Source organism: Perca flavescens, chromosome 3, assembly GCF_004354835.1.
Source record: "Perca flavescens isolate YP-PL-M2 chromosome 3, PFLA_1.0, whole genome shotgun sequence".
In the NCBI taxonomy this organism is placed as follows: Eukaryota; Metazoa; Chordata; class Actinopteri; order Perciformes; family Percidae; genus Perca; species Perca flavescens.
The window spans coordinates 24,404,084-24,423,302 of record NC_041333.1 but is presented as its reverse complement, the minus strand read 5'-3'; the positions used below and the strand labels follow the sequence as shown (position 1 = coordinate 24,423,302).

Here is a 19,219-nt window from a genome sequence, read left to right as displayed (position 1 = left end):
AAATGTGTTCCAGAGGAGATTCATAACTGCTGTGTTGCTCGTCCTGCCATTTGTCTCTGTTACATGGCATACAAAACAACCCACCTATTGCTTTCATAACAGACAGCGGACCAGAGTGAAGCATTTGTTTAAATAAAAAAAATAATAATAATAATTCCATTTATTTGCCAACTTGGTGGATGTTACTGAATCAAAAATACTTTAGTTTATCATATAAGCTGTTAATTACACAAATATACATTTACACATTTAGTGAATCTTCTCGTGGCTGACTACTTTTTGGTGCTTATTGTGGAAAACCCCACCAGTTGGTTACTTGAAATGGATAAAAACAAGGAAACATTTGTATAGTGACAATAAATCATTTTCCTAAGTATTTGCATTCTATATTAAACACTCTACATAGTACATTTTGTTTAAGTGTTCAAACTTACTGTAGGCCCACATGTATTTTATTGTTTACAATGTTGTAAGCAACGAGGGGAAAGTCACAGTATCAGTGAGATCTCAAGTCTGCATTTGTATCAAAAGTGGTGTTATTACCCGCATCTGTCTCTCAGGATTTTTGTGTTTTCTTTAAGTGACCAGCCCTGTGTTTGCTCTTCTCTCTCTCTCTCAATTTCTATTTTGGGAGACTTCCATTTGTTTTTTTTACTCCTTAAGTTGCCTCTCTGAATTTCCTTTCCAGGTTGATGCGATAAAGGAAAAGGTGAAAGTCGAATCCATTTTCTAATCATTCTTTTTGACCCCTCTCCCATACCCTGTAGCCTGTAGTTTGGAGGAGTGAAATTAGCAGAAACCGCATGACCCCTCTCCCCCCATGTCACTCCGCTGCTTCTGATTGTAAACTCCACATCTCCACTAGACCACCTACCAACCCACGAGACTCCAGAGCGGGGCTCTTCACACCCATCCCTCAGGGTCCCTTTGCTAGATTTGCTGTCGTCAGTGATGGCTCTGGATCAAACCATTATTTAATTAGACCCGCACAAAACACATAGCAAGAGGAGGTGTGAAAATCTAGTTCTTTTATGTGTTTAAGATGTGACAGTTCTATTCCTTACTTGACATTACATCTAATTATTAATAAGTGCTGATAATATTCACCTACTGAGAAATTGAACAGAGATCACTGTAAATATTTGGTTTTTGTTAAAGTGGTGACATTTTGCTGTCAGGTCGCCAGACTTGCTCAGGCATGTCAATACAGTAACCATTAGCTTTGATCCTAATTTAAGCAGGGTCTATATTTATATACTTTTTAATTTGCAGGATTACAGTTACAGACACAATATACTTGTACTTTGCTAACAGCAGTTGAACACTGAAGTTTTGCTGATGAGGCCGTTGCTAATTGTTCTTGTTCCAAGCCTCACCTCAAACCTGGAACAGTTTTTTGTCAGCAGGAAACACACAGTAAACACAACCCTGACATTTTAAGTTGGTACGGCGAACTAGAGCTTGGTCGCTGAAAACGGCTGCCAACGACACTATGAGAGCAGTGAGCGTAAACGAGAACGATAAGTTACGGGCCAAAAAACCAAAACCATGAGCTGAAAGATGCTATAAAAACCCACAGAGCCGAGGGGAACAGCCAGGTCCAGTGATAATCGTCTGTGCCCCATCACAGCCTTTCTCCTCAAACACACTGAGCCATCCACTTAAGCCTGCATGCCCATCAGCTCTCCTTAGGCATGGGTGAAGAGCGCCACTCTGGATAGCAAACTCACCTGCTGTGGTCAGGTCCTTTTCTCACCAGACTTGTAGATTAATGCGAATGTTGGTCTGTCTTGTAACACCACTCAGCTGCCGTCTGCTGCTCTCCATCATACTGACTTAGTTCAGGACCCTTTCAGGAATAGTATGTTTTTGTAGACATTGTAAAGGGATTTTTAAGACATTATCACTTTAATAATTCTTGATTTACATCCTTATGTTGAGAGGGGTGAGTGCATATTTATAACTGTATTTGGACAGTGGTGTAGTAGCATAGAGCGGAGCTAGGTGTAAGACCTGATTTCGGTAATAAAAGAGCCAGTAGAGTGCCATTATTTTCATTTTAAGTGACCATTCTTACAGAGCCTTTCTATTATTTTTCTCCATGTTTGTTTGTACTGAATTCATCTCAACGCCATAGAAGAACACAGACGATTAAAAACCATAAACATTAGGACAGGCATTTTGAGAGGGGTATTTTTCTACAGTATAGGTCTCTTGAGGAGTATTTGCTACTGTAAAGTGTGGTCTCTTTAAGCAACAAACGGCTTGAGTTTATGAGAGCAAATAATCTGTTTGGGTGTGTTCTTTGTAGAGCGACAAGCATGCATTACCCCCCTCCATTGGTAGCATCAGCAGCACTCAGGCCAGGCTATGAGACATCGTTGGCTGTGCCTGCTTCTGGAAACCTTGAACTGGCTGTACAAATCCATCCCCTCCACCCTCTTTCACACTACCTCCACTTTCTGCTTCTCTGTCTTTCTCTCTCATGCACTCTTCAAGAAGAAAATAACTCAACTGCCGCTTCAGCATGTCTGTCAACCCTTCTCTTCTGAAACGAAACAAGAGCCTGTCTTTTCTCAAAACAGCCTGCTTAACTAGGCTGACTGACTGTAGTCGTAAGAAACCAGATAGTATGTAGAGAACTGAACCCAAAACCACTGTAAGAGGAAAGCTATCCTATTGCATTGTCCTTAACTGATTTCTTTAGTATTTAAGCTGCACACTGTCATAACTGAGGGTATCTGAAGCTTTTTGCTGGCTGCTTAACTCTTTGAATTGTTTTTAGCTCTTCCCCATCATTGTCTGCATCTGAGCTGCTTAGCAAATACTAAAGCACCAAAGAAAAACCAGGCAGTTTTAGCAAGTTGACTCTCAACGCTGCTACATGCTTCTTGTAGCTGTTTGTACGCAGGCAATGACTTAATTGGGCCGTGTGCATGGGCCCGGGAGCATGTCTCTTAAAATTTCTAAACTTGCTAACGCACCGAGAGTACTCCACAAATTGTTTGTGATTATTTGTTTCCAAATAGTGGCAATTGGTAATCATAGAATAGGCAAATGGGACAAAAAATGTTTGTTCTTACCTGCAGGTATTTTTGATAGTTTCCACTGCAAAACAATTAGTCAACTAATCATATCAATACATAAATCGAATGCTATTTTGTTAATCAATTAATTGATCATGTTTTTCTTATGTGATAATAAATTGAATAACTTTAGGTTTTGGATTTGGACAAAACAAGTCTTTTGATGATATCACCTCGGACTATAGGGAATTGTAATTGGCATTTTTCACTATTTTATGGCATTCTTTAGACCATAGGAATGATCCATTAATTAATAACATAAATGTTAGATGCAGCCCTATATTTAACATTAATCATTTACACTATACTGTAGAAACTTGGTAAATGTGTTTTCAGTGCATTTTCAAATAAATACACTTAATATCGGTTTGTGTTTATTCCTGTAACCCCAATATAGATTATAAAAGGTTATAAAAGAATTCAAATCATTTCTTTAAGTGCTTTACCAGTCCCTTGAATTTCCAACAATGATAGTGAAGTGGTCATTAAAGTTTGTGGATGGCACACACAAGTTTACAGACAAGGTAGCATACACACAGGCACATGAAGCATGTTTTAGCCTCAAGTTTTCCTTAATAACTATTTTATTAGTACCAAGGCGTCATCAGAGCCAAGTCTTTCAGAATCAAGTCTTAACCTCTATTGGGCTCATAGCTTTAAAATGTATTAGAAGTATTACTGACAGAAATGCCAAATCCTGATTGCTACCAAAGGCTAATCAAGTTATGTCCTCTGTCCACCAACTTTAAGGAGGCGTTCAAACCACAGGGTTGTGCGGCAGTGAGAGTGTCCCTTAAATTGCCCATTTGTGTGATGTCATATTGTGTTATTTGTCCCACCCAATGTAGCACAAGTAGACTTTATATTTCACACTTATTGTTGTCCGTCAGATCGGTTTTATTTCCGACTGCACTTGAAGGCAGCTTTATTTCATTGAGAAAAAGAAAACCGACTGTAGAGACAGTGATGTTTACTGTACGGGACTCTCACACCGCCTCAAAACGGACTGCCGAGTCTGACCGCCCGTTACATGATTGGCCCCTTCAGGATGAAGGGCTGCGTTTCTCCAAAAGTTGAATCTGTCTCAACTTTTCACCGCAGGCCGCTGCATGTTTTCCAGCTCTCTCCTGCGGCCGCCGCAGCCTAGTGATGGTCAAATGAAGCTTTGCAAACCACTGTCTTTATTTTCTGAGCTCACTAGACAAAGGGTTGAAAACACTCTGAATTGCAGACTGATCTCATAAAGTGGCGTATGTATGACACGCCAATTCGTATGCCATTTTGGCATGTTATCAAGACGCATACTCGCTTTTTAGCGTGTTTATCAACGCTGTTTAGCCTCCATTGACATACATTACGTGTGAATTTTCGCCGTAGCGAGTAGTATGAAAGGACGCAAGTCCGCGGATGGGTAAAACACAGGACTTTCACCCAAGAGGGCCGGGATTGCGTCCCGCGTGTGGCGTTTGATGCCATGTTGCTGAGTTGCCATTCCTTTTAACCTTTTCTTTGAACAGAGAGCGCCATCTAGTGAGCTCAGAAAATAAAGACAGTGGTTCGCGAAGCTTCATTTGACCATCACTACCGCAGCCTAAACGCACTAGCCTCATTCAAAATGATTGGGAAGAGCTGCGTTTTCGCCGGAACACCTTACGACCGCCTGACTGTATGTGAATGCAGCCTAACACAAAAAATGTGCAGAGAGAGATGGACACTAGCTAATGGGTGAAAAACTGAAATGTTGGTCTCAGTAAATCTATTTGTACTGGTGAGGGGTCGGTTCTCTACATACTCCAACATGTTAGAGTAGATGATTTGGGTGGCTGGATGGTGGGACCATTATTGCCCCGTAGCTGTTTGTCTTTGTCGTCGTCCCCCCCCACCCCAAAAAGAAAAAGTATCTGACAGTGTTGTAGCCAAGCCTGATAGTTGCCAGTAGCTCTCTAGTTGTAGTTACTCCTTTTGCTCTTATAGAGGGCCTCTCAACCCATTAGTAAGGCCTGCCTCCTGCAGCCTGTTTTTATTTAAATCTGGACTATATTCGTCTTCGCCAGTCAGGAATGGTCCCATCCGTCAGCCAGTGAAATAACCCAGAGGTCAGTTTTTACAAACTCTGCGCCTCAGCCCTTGCTCTTCAAGAGCCCCGTCGGCCACAGTGTAACTGAAGTCTGACACCGCCACTGTTGTGTTTTCCACAGGTGGACAAACTCGAAGCCTCAGAGTCCCTGAGGAAACAGGAGGAGCAAGCTACCGAGTCTCAACCCATTGTTTACGGTAAAAAAAATAAATAAAAAAGGCCACTCGAAGATGATAATTGTGTTGCTGTTAAAGGTCCCATGACATGGTGCTCTTTGGATGCTTTTATATAGGCCTTAGTGGTCCCCTAATACTGTATCTGAAGTCTCATTCCTGAAATTCAGTCTTGGTGGATGAGCTTTCCTTAGTATGTGCTATTTCTGTGTCTGAAGCTATTGAGGAGGAGAGGGGGGGGGGCAGGGTGAGGGTGTGGCCTTGACCAACTGCCACTTTGCTTGTTTGAAAGCCATGATGTCTCTCTCTCATGGGTGGGCAAAGAAGAGAAAGGGGAGGTAACCTTGCTCCTTATGACCTCATAAGGAGCTAGATTTGAGATCGGCCCATCTGAGCTTTCATTTTCTCAAAGGCAGAGCAGGATACCCAGGGCTCGGTTTACACCTATCACCATTTCTAGCCACTGGGGGACCATAGGCAGGCTGGGGGAACTCCATATTAATGTTAAAAAACCTCAAAGTGACATTTTCATGCCATGGGACCTTTTAAGGAAACCTATGAAATATTTTTTTAAACGATATGACTATGGCCATGCTCTTCACTACTGATGTTTCTGTTGCAGGCACACCCCAGCTCATGCTCACAGCAGGGCCCAACGTGGCCGTGCCTCCTCAGCAGCCCTATGGCTACGGTTACACAGCAGCACCAGGCTACGGCCAGCCCCCACAGCCCAGCTTCGGTTATAGCATGTGAACAACCAACAACCCCCCACCACCACCACCAAAACTTGACCCAACACCTTCCCTCCATCTGTCCTCTCTTTTTGTTCCTCACCAGCTTCCCATGGTCCTCTACTCACAACAGGGGCCACAAGCAAGCAACAGCCCACTCTTGTTTTGAGTACTACTTTTTTATTATGTTGTCCTGTTACAAGAGAAAACATTTAACTGCATTGAAGGACTTTTATTTGTATTGTTTGGAAAGAAATTGGACCACATGTTTGTTTTTTTCACATTCCATATTTATGACTACTTATTTAGAATATTTTTTTGTGTTTTGTTATTGTCATGTTTGTTTTTTATTGGTTTATGGTTTTTGCAGAAGTGGACTTGCTAAAGCTCAGCAACGAACCTTGGAAGTAGGTGGAGGAGCATTGGATTTTGCACTCGTGAAGAAATTAACGTAGAGAAGCTCTTACTTTTGATGTACTGAACATGTGAACAGCTTTCATTGTTTCGTTTGTCTGTATAATGCATTTCATCGTTGTATATTCGGAGGAAAAAAGGTTACATATAATATTTGAACATATATTGCCATTTAAATGGCTATAGCTAGCAACACTAAGTAATGATAGGATATTCTGCACAGGCGTGTAGCTTTATGGAGTTTTAAGTGTGTGTGTGTGAGAGAGAGAGTGTGAGAGTGAGTATGAGACCTGATGGTCTTAATAAGAATTTTAACCCCCTCTCAGCCTGTACTGGGCTATCCAATCCACCCTCTTAGATGTTAGCTCTCCTTCATTGGCTCCATGTATTTAGGTGACCTCTTGTGCCGTGTACAGTGCTTGTGTGAGACTGTATCTGTGTATGTGCAAGGACGGGACCACTGCTCCCAAACCCCAGGGCCCTTACCCTTAACAGTACCGTGTGTGTGTGTGTGCGTATTTACTCGGAACCCTCCTTGTGCTGAGGTCCGTGTATGCCAGGTGTTGTAGTGTTTCCCTCGGTCACCATTACTTTTTTTGCGTGTACGGATGTGAACATGAAGAATTGAAAACTTTTAGATGGATACCCCACCCATCTGTCCTCCACCCACTCTCCTGTCCTGGTTCCTCCTCCTTTTAATGCTTAGCAGCAAGAACAAACAAGGAGGCAGAAGAAGACAGGCTGGTGGAACCTTTGGTGTTCTAATGACAGCTTGATTAGATCCATGAACACTCCTGTAGGTTGTTTGTTTAGATGGTTATGATGAAGAAATTAGGTCTCAGTACATCCAATTCTTTCTCAAGAATTGTCTGAAATAAGAGCCTGTATTTACCTTGATGTACTTAACTTCCCTACATGCTTTAAGCTGTGTGTGTAAAGTGTCATCCTAACCCTAACATAAGTTGAATTCCTTTCTGTTGTCATGCATATTAATAATAAAGGGGATCTGTCATTGATAAGTGGAAGAATATGACTCAACTGAAAGGGAAATACTAGCCTAAATAAAAACTAAAAATTGTACCCAGTCTCCTGTGGAGTCAGTCTGTGTGAGAGGAAGTAGTAATGCCTCAAAGAAAAGAAGTCATCCTAAAACACCAACTACTAAAATGTACACAGTACATACCGATGGTCAAAAGCAATTAAAGTGCAGTAGAAACCTTTTATTGGTACATTCTTATATATGTTCAAGTTACATTAGTACTTGAAACGTGTTCTTTCTACTTAAATGAGACCACAGAAAATGGGATGCCTTCGTACCATTTGAATCCAGTAGTGAGTGAATTAGAGTACGCAGGCCCGGGCCTTCCTTTCCACTTCACTGCAGTACTGTTCAGAGAGCCCCGTAGCCCTGCACGTTGACAAACACGTCCGATTTATTTATTTAAAGACAGTCCTGTCAAAAAAATATCAGCCACAAGAAAGGCCCATTAACCCGCCTGTACTTACTTGAGCTCCTTCAGCTTCTTCTCTCTGATCTCATCGAGGCGCGCACGCCTCTGCCGGGCATCCTCGATCAACCGATCGGCCTCCTTGAAGATCTCTCTGCGCTTGGCTACGGCTGAGAGTTCACGCTCCTTCACCTGATTTCGGATTACCTCTGCGTGACGGTGTGCTTTCTGACGCTGCCTCTCCTCCTCCTCCTTCAGTTTGATGATTGCTTCCTGTTGCACCCTGTGTGGAGAAAGGTAAAAGTGGCAGTGAAAACTAATTTTAATAAAATGGTACAGCTGAATGTGTAAAATTAGTAGGAATAAATTGAAACAAATATTAAAGCCTTAAAGGTACTCTAAGCGATGTCACACGTTTTTTAGGCTACAACATTTTTTTGTCACATACAGAAAACATCTACTCACTATCCGCGAGCTGCCGGTCCCCTAAACACACTAAAAAAACGCGGTCTCTGTAGACAGCCCAGGGTCCACACACGCCAACAAAAACAAAGTGGTCCAACCAGGGGTCCGTTCCAGAAAGCAGGTTTAGTGAAAACTCTGAGTTGGTTAACCCTGAGATGACTCTGGGTTTTCCATTTCAGAAAGAGAGGTAACTTAACCTCAGAGTCAGTTACTTTGGTAACTGCCTGTGAACCTAACCTGGTTGGGAGCAGGTTTTCTTCAAGAAACCTTGAGTTTCTCTGCGTCTCCTCCCTCTGACACAGTGTCAGAAGGAGGAGACTGAGAGAAACTCTAGGTTTCTTCTCTCTCATTTCCTCATTCATTCAGTCTGTATCTGGCGCATTTTAATGCAGTTTGTTATCTGCATGAATAAAAAAACGTATTGTTAGGCAGATTATAAAAGTTTTTTTCTCAAACACGTCATGTCCTTTTGTCGACGATGCTGTTGACGAAAAAGCTGCATTACTTCACAGAGAGTTTACGTCGGGAGATGATATTGAGTCCCAACTAATTTTCATTTCCACATTTTTTCACAGTCCATCAGATATGTAGATACCTTATCCGTCCTCATATCACTAACATCAACCATCGTGGACAGGCTTTAACATCCCAGCAGATTCTTTGTGTCGCATTAACTTTTTTGCAAACGGCAGTTTTCTTTATTGGTGTGTATACGGATCATACTGTAATAGTAAAGCCACTGTATGCAGAGCCATCAGAAAAGTGTGACTCGCTCTGAAACGTTTTTTGTAGTGTTCCCTGGACACAAACCAGTGAGAGCCATTAAAAAGAATTAATGATTATAAATTATAGTTCTGTTAATGCTCATGGTACTGCAGCCTCAGAATGGGATATAGTAGTAGCTTACTTTTTCGCCCGCAGGATTGCACCCAAATGAAATTATAGGTGTAATACAATTCCAGTTTTCACGTAATATAAGTTAACTGTGATTAAATATGAAATTAATACACTGTTAATGCCCACGCATTGACTCGAGCAGCAATTTTCTCCCACACCAATTCTCACTCTGTTGCAGCAGCAACCACTGTCTTGCTTTTTTAACGAAATGCATGTTCAAACTCGCTGTTTGTGCACAAGTATTTCCGCCGACCCGTTTGTTTGTGGTTGTTACCATGGTGAATCGTAGTATCAAAGATCCATTCATGCTGCCTTTTTATAGTGGTGCACGCAGGTAAACCTGAGTGAACCTACTCCGAGTTGATGGAACCAACTCAAATCAGCTCAAATCAGGTTAGACTCAGAGTTTGTTAAACCTCCTTCCTGGAACAGACCCCTGGACCATGCAAACATACACAAACCGTGTTCCAGTGTTCAGCCAATAACGGACAAGAAGGATTTGGGGGTGGGGTTAGTGCGCTGGAGCACAGAAGGGAGGGAATGGGATGAGGAGGAGGGAGGAGCGAGCTAGTCTTCGTTTTGTTTGAAAATACTTTGAAAGTCAATAAGAAGTAACGTCACCCAACATCGCTTAGAGCACCTTTATCTTTAATACTAGGTGCGTTTGTACTTGAACTTGCATTTGTAGTTGAACCATCCTACACTAGGTTGTAAGTGGTATTCGATTTGATATGAAGAAAAGTAAAAAATAAAAAATTTTAAACAACTTTCTTACTTCAGCAGTCTCTCAAACTCTGCCTTCTCCCGGCCAGCCTCAATCGACAGGAAGTGCTCTTTGCCGTGAACCTGCTCCAAGCGAGCCGCCCTCAGCATCGCTTCCTCCTTCGCTTTCTTTTCACCAAGCTCTTTCTGTTTTCTCCTCCATTCTCTGTCTGCGATTTCTTGGTTCCTCCGGGCACGGAGCTCATCCTTCCAAATGCACAGACACACAAAATTCCCATGAATTTCTAAGGAAGATAAGTGCCTTTAAAAAGTGATATTAATAGTTATTAAAGTTATATTAAATTCAGCAGGTACCACCTTTATGGTGGTGGTCAGCTGGTAGTTTTATTCCTGACCTGCTCTGCCCTGTAGTCTTTTTCTTTTTCTTGACGGGCCCTCATCCTGGCAATCTCCAACTCCTTCTCTTTCTTGATTCGTCTCTGCTCTGCTTCATATTCTGCCTCTCGCTCCTGCAGAGGTCATGAAGAAAAATAATATTTTCATGATAGAATAAATCAAAGATATGTTGAGAGTCAGTTATGTAACTGAACTTTATGGGTGTAAACTGTCCCTTGCTGCTGTTTGTCTTAATTGTATTTTCTGACCATTTTCTTCCGTATGTATTCCAAATCTCTCATGTCAGCCAGCTTCTCCTCCTCTCTCCGCTGCTCCTTGGCCCGCAAAGTCTCTCTGTTGATACACTTGATCTCTTCCAACAGACGCTGCTGCTCGTCCCTCTTCTTCTCTAGGGCCTGGAAGAAGACAACCAATCAGAGAAGAAACAAACTCCAATGCGATGTGTACTGTACATATCCCCCTGTATGTGACTCTGTAAATGTTCATCTCTAGTGCTTGTGTTCAGTGTTCTCTCTGCATGGTCTGTGTCTGCACCTTCAGGTCTTCCAGGTTCATTTTCTCTTGGTTCTCTCGTATTTGCTGTCTCTCCATCTCTTTCATCACTTCTTGCACTTGCTTCTCCTCCAAATGTTGCCGGATCTGGTCGTAGATTTTCTGCATTCCCCTGGAATATAACACGGGCACATCACATACACGATAACTACACTAAAGACCTTTGCCTTTACTGGTTACAAAATGGATGTCTTTAGAAGGATGTGGGTGTTTTTTTTCTTTTTTTTTACAACTATTTATGTGCAAATCAATCGATAAATGATTTTGTGTGTTACCCGATCCTCTGCTGTTTGCGCAGCTCATCAATCTGCTCCACGGTCTCCAAGGCCTTGCGGCGCTCCACTTCCATCATGGTATCCAGACGCTTCTCCTCCTCTGACAACTCTGCCTGGATCTGTTTCTTCTCCTGGATCTGGGTGTCACGAGTGGCTTGACACTGAGCACCCATAATCAGCTGAGGGGATAACACACATACACACACACACACAGAAATACAAAAAATCAGCAGTACTGCCCATCTTTGACGGGTTCACTTTCAGGCACATTTTAAAACTTTCGTGGTCAACATGTCTACAGCTGCTTCCTACGTTGTTGAGCTTTTTGATCTCATCCTCTTGCTCCATCCTTAAGGCGTTGGCCCGCTCCACTAAGCGCTGAGCACGGTCCCGGGCCTCGCGCTCCAGCTCCGTCAGTGCCTGGTTCTCCTTACGGGACAAGTCTGCCTCATAGATTTGACGCTTCCTTTCCTCTGCAGCATTCTGGATGAGAGGTATATTTGAAAAAAAGAGTTAAGGGAGTATTGTCTTATTGTAAATCTCCAAGTTAATGGATAATTTTGGTTGAAGTTTTTTCACGTTTCCTACAATTTCCTCTTCTTTCTTTCTGTGATAAGCCTCCCTCAGGGCCTCCCTCTGCTCCTTGGTAACAACCCGGGACGTTGAGGTGATCCGCTCAAACTCAGCTGATGGTAGAATAATGGACTCTCCTGAAGGATCCTTAAATGGGATCCTGGCATAATGACAAGTGGGTAGTTTGTTATATGTTTCAGTACTGCATAATCACTGAAATGTAAGCACCTTTACAATATTGTGACATTTATTTATTTTAATCTATACATATGATATACAATAGCTCTGAATTATAGGATTTGATTATAAAGTTAGTATTCATTACTTGCTTGGCATAGCACCCACTTTTAAATTATTTGAAATTCCATTTAGCTACTTAAATTTCCATCTATTAAAATGTGCTGACAGGCTGAACTGACAGACCATTTTGGAGGTTATCAATGAGTGTTGCCTACCTGAGATTGCGAATGAGGTCCTTGGTGACGATTTGAACAACAGTCTCTCCTTGGTTCTTTTGGGACGGATTCTTGGCCTTGGAGGCTGAGTTTCCACGTATGTCTAGCTGTGATGATATCTGGACAGAATTGGTTTGTTAGCAACATCTCATGGATGGATGGATGGATGGATGGATGGATGGATGGATGGATGGATGGGATAGATAGATAGATAGATAGATAGATAGATAGATAGATAGATAGAACATTGAGTATTATTGTTTCAGTTTGCTGAGGACAGTAATGACACAGGCACAAAATCTTGCTGTAGCGTGCTTTCTGACCGATCAGAAGTCTGTATTTGCAGCCGGATGGGAGTAGAGTGAAGCATGAGTTCAGGGGGCGGATGGGCTCCTGTGCTATGTTGAGTGCCTTGCGTGTGATAGCAGTGTCAGTAAAGGGGTGGGAGGTTGGGAGGTGGGAGACCAATGATTTTAGAGGCGCTGTGTGTGTGATTTTGAGGAGTTTGTTCCTGATGGTGACAGCTGGAGCATGGTGAAGTAACGTTAGCATGTGGAACAGTAGAGGAAGATGAGTTCTATGATGCTCCTGTACCACCCGTGCAATACATAACAGTTACACCATAGCCATAAACTGATGCTATCAGGCCAGGAAAATTAGCTAGTGATATCATTAGAAATGTGAAATACTTAGCTAGCTAGCAGTTTCATTGTCTATGGTCGGTTACAACATGTTAACGCGCCTCACTCACCGGTTTTGGGCTCCCAAACAGGGTTTCATCCACCTGAGAGGTTGGGGCTCGCATGCGGTACCGGCGGGTGTCCGAGCTGCTCCTTGAACTCGTGGAGCTGGATGCCAGTCTCTACAGGGAGTAACATTAACGTTACCATATTATGTGTGAATACAACATAACCGTTCCCATTTAATTACAAATGTCTCCTAAATCGAGACTCCTTTGAAAACTAGGATTTAGCAACTAACATTATAGCATACAAGTTATGAAGAGTGGCATTACTTATTTCAACCCTAATAACGTTAACGTTATAGCTACTTACCATGGTCCTCGGTTATTGGTGTCCAGAGCAAAGGAGAATAAATTAACGTTTTAGCTAGCTAGTCTAAACGCTAACGTTTCTAGTTAATTGTTAACAAGTTCCAAAGACTAATAATACGAGCTAAATGTTTTGTTATATCTAAATGTCGCTAGCTTACTCATAAACTTGACAACTTAGCGACATCCGTTCAAAATTTGGAAATGTTTGTTGTCTGTTGCCACGGGAACAAATGTTAGGGGCTAAAGGGAGGCGGGGCATGATAACGTTTTTTTTAAATACATCTTTATTGTTTCATAAAACAACGTTATACGCACAAGTAGCGTAACAACAACAACAACAAAAAAATCACACGACAAAACGTAACTAGCTCTAACCCTTCTTTTTACAGTCACTGCTCTAACCCTAACCGCGTAACGTTTTGAATGTTTTTTTCAATGAAGGTTGGGGAAAAATACGTTGCGTCAGCGTGCTTCACCAGACATTACACCTGCATTAAGCTAGCTAGCTAACTAACACCAGAGACTGTTATGGATCTTTGCTAACACTCACATTAGTGCTCCTTTAAGCTGACGTTAGTAACGTTGTGCTTTGTAACCACAGACTGTAACCCGCATTGATTTTCAAGAGCTAGATAGCTAACGTTACTTTGCAGGCGGAAGTTTAACACTTAGCTAGCTACACTAAGTATACCATGAAGTATACAGGTTACATTGAAACTTGTTGGTTCAACATTTATGTTACTAACTTGTGTAACGTTATTTATTTAGATATTTATTGAAGTCTTCCGTGGCTGGGCGGTGCCAGTTGATTGATCCACATAATGCGGAGTCGGAAACTTTACAGACTGCAGCATGGATGTATAGCTCTACCATGGATGTATGCCTTAACATGAACCGCAGCTGTACCATAGACTGTAAAAAAAGAGCTATAGGCTACAGTGAAAACGAAGGCAACGTTATTTTGCAAAAACGTCCAACAGGCAAACAGCTGGGAGGTGAATAACATTCCTACACAGAAAAGAGGAAGTGGACATGAGGTATCAGAGTGGTTTGCTTCCACGATTGTTTTTGTAGAATATGTATGCCTCACATTTATTATTATTATTATTATTATTATTATTATTATTATTATTATTATTATTATTATTTATTATTTATGTTTACAGTGATATTTCATGCCTTATTTACATTCACTTGACCATAACTCACAATTACTGTGTACTCTCTCTTTTGCAATTTTTTAACACATTTTGTACACACTATTTCTGTCTGATAGGTCTTTTGCTGTTGAAGATCACCACACACCCTCACTTAGGAGAGGATCCTCCCCCTGGTCTGCTTTAACTATTGGACTCCACAGTAAATCATTAACCACATCAATCTGAGGACTTCTTCCATAACATCCTCAGATTAACAAACAGCAACAGATGAAAAGAACACACTACTTGTTCAAGTAGAAGGTCCCCTTTTTATATAAATAGGTGCCTAAAAAAAAAAAGATCATACACAGCGTTGATGTCACAAACTGATTAATATCCTTTTCTAACCCCTCTGGCTGGCCTGTAGCACATGCTAACAACCCAGATTAAATCTGCACCAGGGCAGAGAAGTTGACCATTAACCTCCCCTACTGATTGCGTGCACATCTCTCCTTGTGAGCAGCTGATTCTATACAGTGGATCCTGTAGCAAAGTTCACTGTCACAGGCTGCAGAAGTCTGTCAAACGACAGGAGCTTGCTCCTTCTTCTGGATTTGTCCTCTGTTCTTCCAGTTTTTGCCATTTGTAGGACTAAATCTGCAGCCATGGCTACAGCAAGTTATGGATACTACCGAGGCACTATATTTCTGGCCATGTTTGTAGGCTACACACTTTACTACTTTAACAGAAAGACTTTCTCCTTTGTGATGCCTTCTATAATGCAAGAAATAAAGATGGATAAGGATGACCTGGGTAGGAGACTCTTGATTTTGTATTAACTTTATGCTTGATTGTCATGTTTTGCACATTTTCTACATAAGAAGGCACGTAAATCACAATTAATGCTGTTAGCATTTTTCATTACACTTTTTTTTTTTACTGGACATTTGTAAAAATCCAAAACTGGATGAATTATTAGAATTATTATTAGTCCTATGACATATTGACACATTCTTGGTAGACTCTAAATTACAGGTACACTTCTAATGTGCATTATATATTAGCTGTGTGCCAGAGATATTTCAGACAAGAAAATCTTGCTAGAAGTTTTATCTGCTCTGTGTAAACTCATCTTCTTCTGCCCTCAATTTGTTCAGGCATGATCACCAGCAGTCAGTCTTTGGCCTACGCTATCAGTAAGTTCATCAGTGGCGTGCTTTCAGACCAGATCAGCGCCCGCTGGCTCTTCTCTATTGGCCTGTTTATGGTGGGAGGCATCAATGTGGTTTTCTCCTGGTCCTCCACTGTCGCTGTCTTCTCTGCCCTGTGGTTTCTCAACGGCCTGGGCCAGGGTCTGGGCTGGCCTCCCTGTGGCAGAGTGCTGCGCAAGGTACCGAGCCACAAGCCAGTTTATCAGTGCTGCAATATAGTGACATGAGATTCAAAATGTTTTTTTTCGTTCCTGTATTATTAAGATCAAATAGGCACCATAATACAACAAATTATGAACTGAACTGGGTTCATTTATAGGTAGAAACACAATTCAAATCAGATACATGCAGAGCACAAAAATAAGGAATTAAAATGTGTTATTTATTAGGAATTGAACACTTAAATCCTCAAATAATCCTCATCAGGACTGTTTGGGTGTGGTAAAACAACTCCACCACTATCGACCCATTTTATTTAAATGTTGGTAAATCCTGATTGGATTTGGCAGAAAAACGAGTGTTGATATAGGACCCCATTGCTTATAGTAAGATGCCAACTCAATTATGTTTTTAGGGGTTTTACTATCTTTGAATGAAACAATAATTTGCTTTACCTCAATACAGTTTCAGCATTCCTCAATATTCACCAGTGGATGTTTACAATGCATTTAAGCCTAAGAGATGAAACCGGTGTAATAACATATGAGTGAAAAGTTCCTCCTTCCCATGTTTGACCTCACTAAATGTGTAGCCATCATGCAACTGTCAAATGACCACCATTCAGTTAGTACCTGCTGTCAATTCAGAACACTGCACTGGTTCAATTATTCCATTTCACCTGTATTTTAAAGGCAAGAAAATGAGACTTCTTGTCAACTCATGATTTCATACCATTATTTCCCCTTCTCCGCTGTCAGTGGTTTGAGCCCTCACAGTTCGGGACATGGTGGGCGATTCTGTCCTGCAGCATGAATCTGGCTGGCAGCTTGGGCCCCATTATTGCCACAGTGCTGACCCAGAGTTACAGTTGGAGGACAATACTGTCGGTATCTGGAATGATTTGTGTGGTGGCCTCCTTTTTCTGTCTGCTGTTCATCAAGAATGAGCCCAAGGAGGTGGGGCTGCCCAACATAGAGGCAACAGCCAAGAAGAGCAAAGGAGGTGAGACTGACTCTTACTGAATGATTAATGATAATAATTCTTCAGTTTGATAACAACCACAATTTGTTTTGCCACTACCTTTTCTCTGACTGTGACTGAATTAGGCACAGTATATTTGTTTAAATATAGGCAATACTCCGTTAACATCTAGCTGTGCAGTGTCCAGATGTGTGTGTTTTTTTGCATGTGCCTCTTCTGTTGTGTGACTAAAGGTCAGTGACTCGTGGACTCTGTACTCAGTCTGCCCCTCACATGCCAAATGTGTGAGCTGTGTCTAGTTCACGCACAGGCAAAGTGAGAAAGAGCATTGATCCGATTAGAAGCAGATATCCTTCCCATCCCCACATCGGTATAATAATACTCTGTCTGCTTCCTGTTCAGGATCCTCCAGTAATGAAAGCACCCTGTCTGAGTTCCTGCTGTCACCTTACCTGTGGCTTCTATCTATGTCCTACCTGGTGGTGTTCGGGGTGAAGACGGCTTGCACCGACTGGGGCCAGCTGTTTCTCATTCAGGACAAGGGCCAGTCTCCACTTATGGGTATGGGAAAGTTGGTAGAGGAGACACCTCCAATTTCTGTTGAGAAATATGCTTAGAGTTCACTTTTGTCATCTTATTATTTCTTGTAATTCACTATATTCTTCTTCATAGGTAGCTCATACATGAGTGCCCTGGAGGTTGGAGGCCTGTTGGGCAGTCTGGCAGCGGGTTACCTCTCTGACAAAGCGGTGGCCAAAGTGAGTTTGCATATAGTACATATAGGAAAGATTTTAAATATGTTTTGTCATGCAGCTTTGATTATAGCGGTTTCCCACAATATGGTCAAACTCATCCTACCTCAGCCTCTGTTGGTTTTGTTTTTTATTTGGGAAATGGTGTGGGTGTTCTTTAAGTACACGTGCTGCCCTAAGGGGTCCGTTCAGGTAAATTCTTTCTGCAAATTTGCCTCCACAATCAGGTATGTGTACCAGAACTGACTTTACCATTTAGCCAATCTATTCCCTGCAAAGAAAGATAATACGCAGTGGTATTGTTTGCACCATAACTTTCATGGAGGTACATGTCATGGAAGTTCATGATTACTAAACCACAACACATTGATTATTTCTGGATTGCTCCCTCCTATTTCTACAATATAACTTCATATATGTGATATATTATTACTGATTAGCACAGAGGGGGACTGCGTCTGTGAAAAGGGTGACTTGTTCACTGTCACTCAGTACGCATAAGGTAAAAACGTTAGTACCACCTCACTAATATCGTATGGCACCACTTTTTTGCACATTCCAAGTCTTGTCGTGATGTCTCACAGCCCTAGAAATGACACTTTATTTTCTCGGCTTTTTGGTCTCCATTTCATGACTGAATGGAATGTTGCAACAATAGAAACCAGTAAAACCCACTTCTCTTTACATATGTCCTTATTTTGTACAGCAAGGTATGAGAATATATGGCAATCCCCGTCATTTCATCCTGATCTGCATGATGGCTGGAATGTTTGTGTCCATGTACCTGTTCAGAGTCACAGTTACTCCTGACAGCTCAAAGGTATCTGTTCTAACACTGACGTCCCATTAGACAAAAATGTATTACTGAGAGATCATTTAATGCAGCACACTGCATGTCCAACTTTGTCATGCTCATGGCTGTACCTCTCATTTGTACTTTCAGGTGTGGATACTCAGCTTGGGTGCAGTTTTCGGTTTCTCCTCTTACGGACCAATAGCGTTATTTGGAGTTATAGCCAATGAGAGTGCCCCATCTAACTACTGTGGGACATCACATGCCATTGTTGCCCTGATGGCCAACGGTAAGTTGATTAGTTTTCATTTCAGAATCATCACATTGTGCATCAACTACACACATGGAGCCTGACATACAGCTGTTACTGCTAAATGCCTTTACACTAATAATACAAATACAAACCAATAGTTTTTTTGTTATACTTTTTACTTGGTTTAGTTTATATATTGTAAGATACACTTTTTAATATATTCTCTAATCTTTGAAAAACGTAACCATTTGTACTCTCCTCAGTCGGTGGCTTCCTGTCTGGACTACCATTCAGCACCATTGCCAAGCACCACGGGTGGGAAATGGCCTTCTGGGTAGCAGAGATCACCTGTGCCATCACCACTGTTGGATTCTTCCTGCTGCGCAACGTCCGAACCAAGATGGGTCACGTGTCCAAGAAGGCCAACTAAAACATTATTACCCCTCATCCTCTGCACCCAGAGGATACTTTGAGCCATCATTGTATTTTCATATTATTCTTTTTTTATACCACATTATTTTCTGTCTTACAGGACATAACATAAATTAAGCTCAGAGAAGTTGAAAAAAACCTGTTTTGGAAGGTGTTTATCTACATACACTAATTACAGTA

At 41.7% G+C, this 19,219-nt stretch overlaps 3 protein-coding genes across 4 annotated transcripts in view; 2 read left to right on the top strand and 1 right to left on the bottom strand.

The window, feature by feature from the left end:
• The window catches only part of LOC114550176 (clathrin heavy chain 1), a 35,403-nt gene extending 27,842 nt beyond the window's left edge, over positions 1-7,561 (top strand). Inside the window, exons 31-32 of one of the 2 annotated variants that reach the window (XM_028570779.1) lie at positions 5,285-5,360; positions 5,959-7,561. In XM_028570779.1, the coding sequence (XP_028426580.1) occupies positions 5,285-5,360; positions 5,959-6,089 (207 nt within the window). In that variant the 3' untranslated portion in view covers positions 6,090-7,561. Of the gene's footprint in view, positions 1-688; positions 2,726-5,284; positions 5,361-5,958 lie in introns of those variants that run through there. The other variant, XM_028570788.1, reaches the window with a different exon arrangement.
• Positions 7,562-7,680: 119 nt separating this feature from the next.
• cfap45 (cilia and flagella associated protein 45) lies at positions 7,681-14,088 on the bottom strand. Its single transcript, XM_028571626.1, has 12 exons — positions 13,321-14,088; positions 13,017-13,127; positions 12,266-12,384; positions 11,826-11,970; positions 11,550-11,720; positions 11,238-11,416; positions 10,945-11,074; positions 10,659-10,805; positions 10,410-10,523; positions 10,067-10,260; positions 7,988-8,212; positions 7,681-7,889 (listed from the first exon to the last, which is right to left on the bottom strand). Exons 1-12 carry the CDS (start codon positions 13,321-13,323, stop codon positions 7,823-7,825), a joined length of 1,605 nt encoding a protein of 534 aa, XP_028427427.1. The 5' UTR covers positions 13,324-14,088; the 3' UTR covers positions 7,681-7,822.
• Positions 13,573-19,166, top strand: slc37a4a (solute carrier family 37 member 4a). The gene is made up of 9 exons (XM_028571640.1): positions 13,573-14,356; positions 14,596-15,271; positions 15,616-15,848; positions 16,587-16,830; positions 17,212-17,370; positions 17,482-17,567; positions 18,268-18,381; positions 18,505-18,643; positions 18,871-19,166. Exons 2-9 carry the CDS (start codon positions 15,124-15,126, stop codon positions 19,035-19,037), a joined length of 1,290 nt encoding a protein of 429 aa, XP_028427441.1. The 5' UTR covers positions 13,573-14,356; positions 14,596-15,123; the 3' UTR covers positions 19,038-19,166.
• The last annotated feature ends 53 nt before the right edge of the window (positions 19,167-19,219 follow it).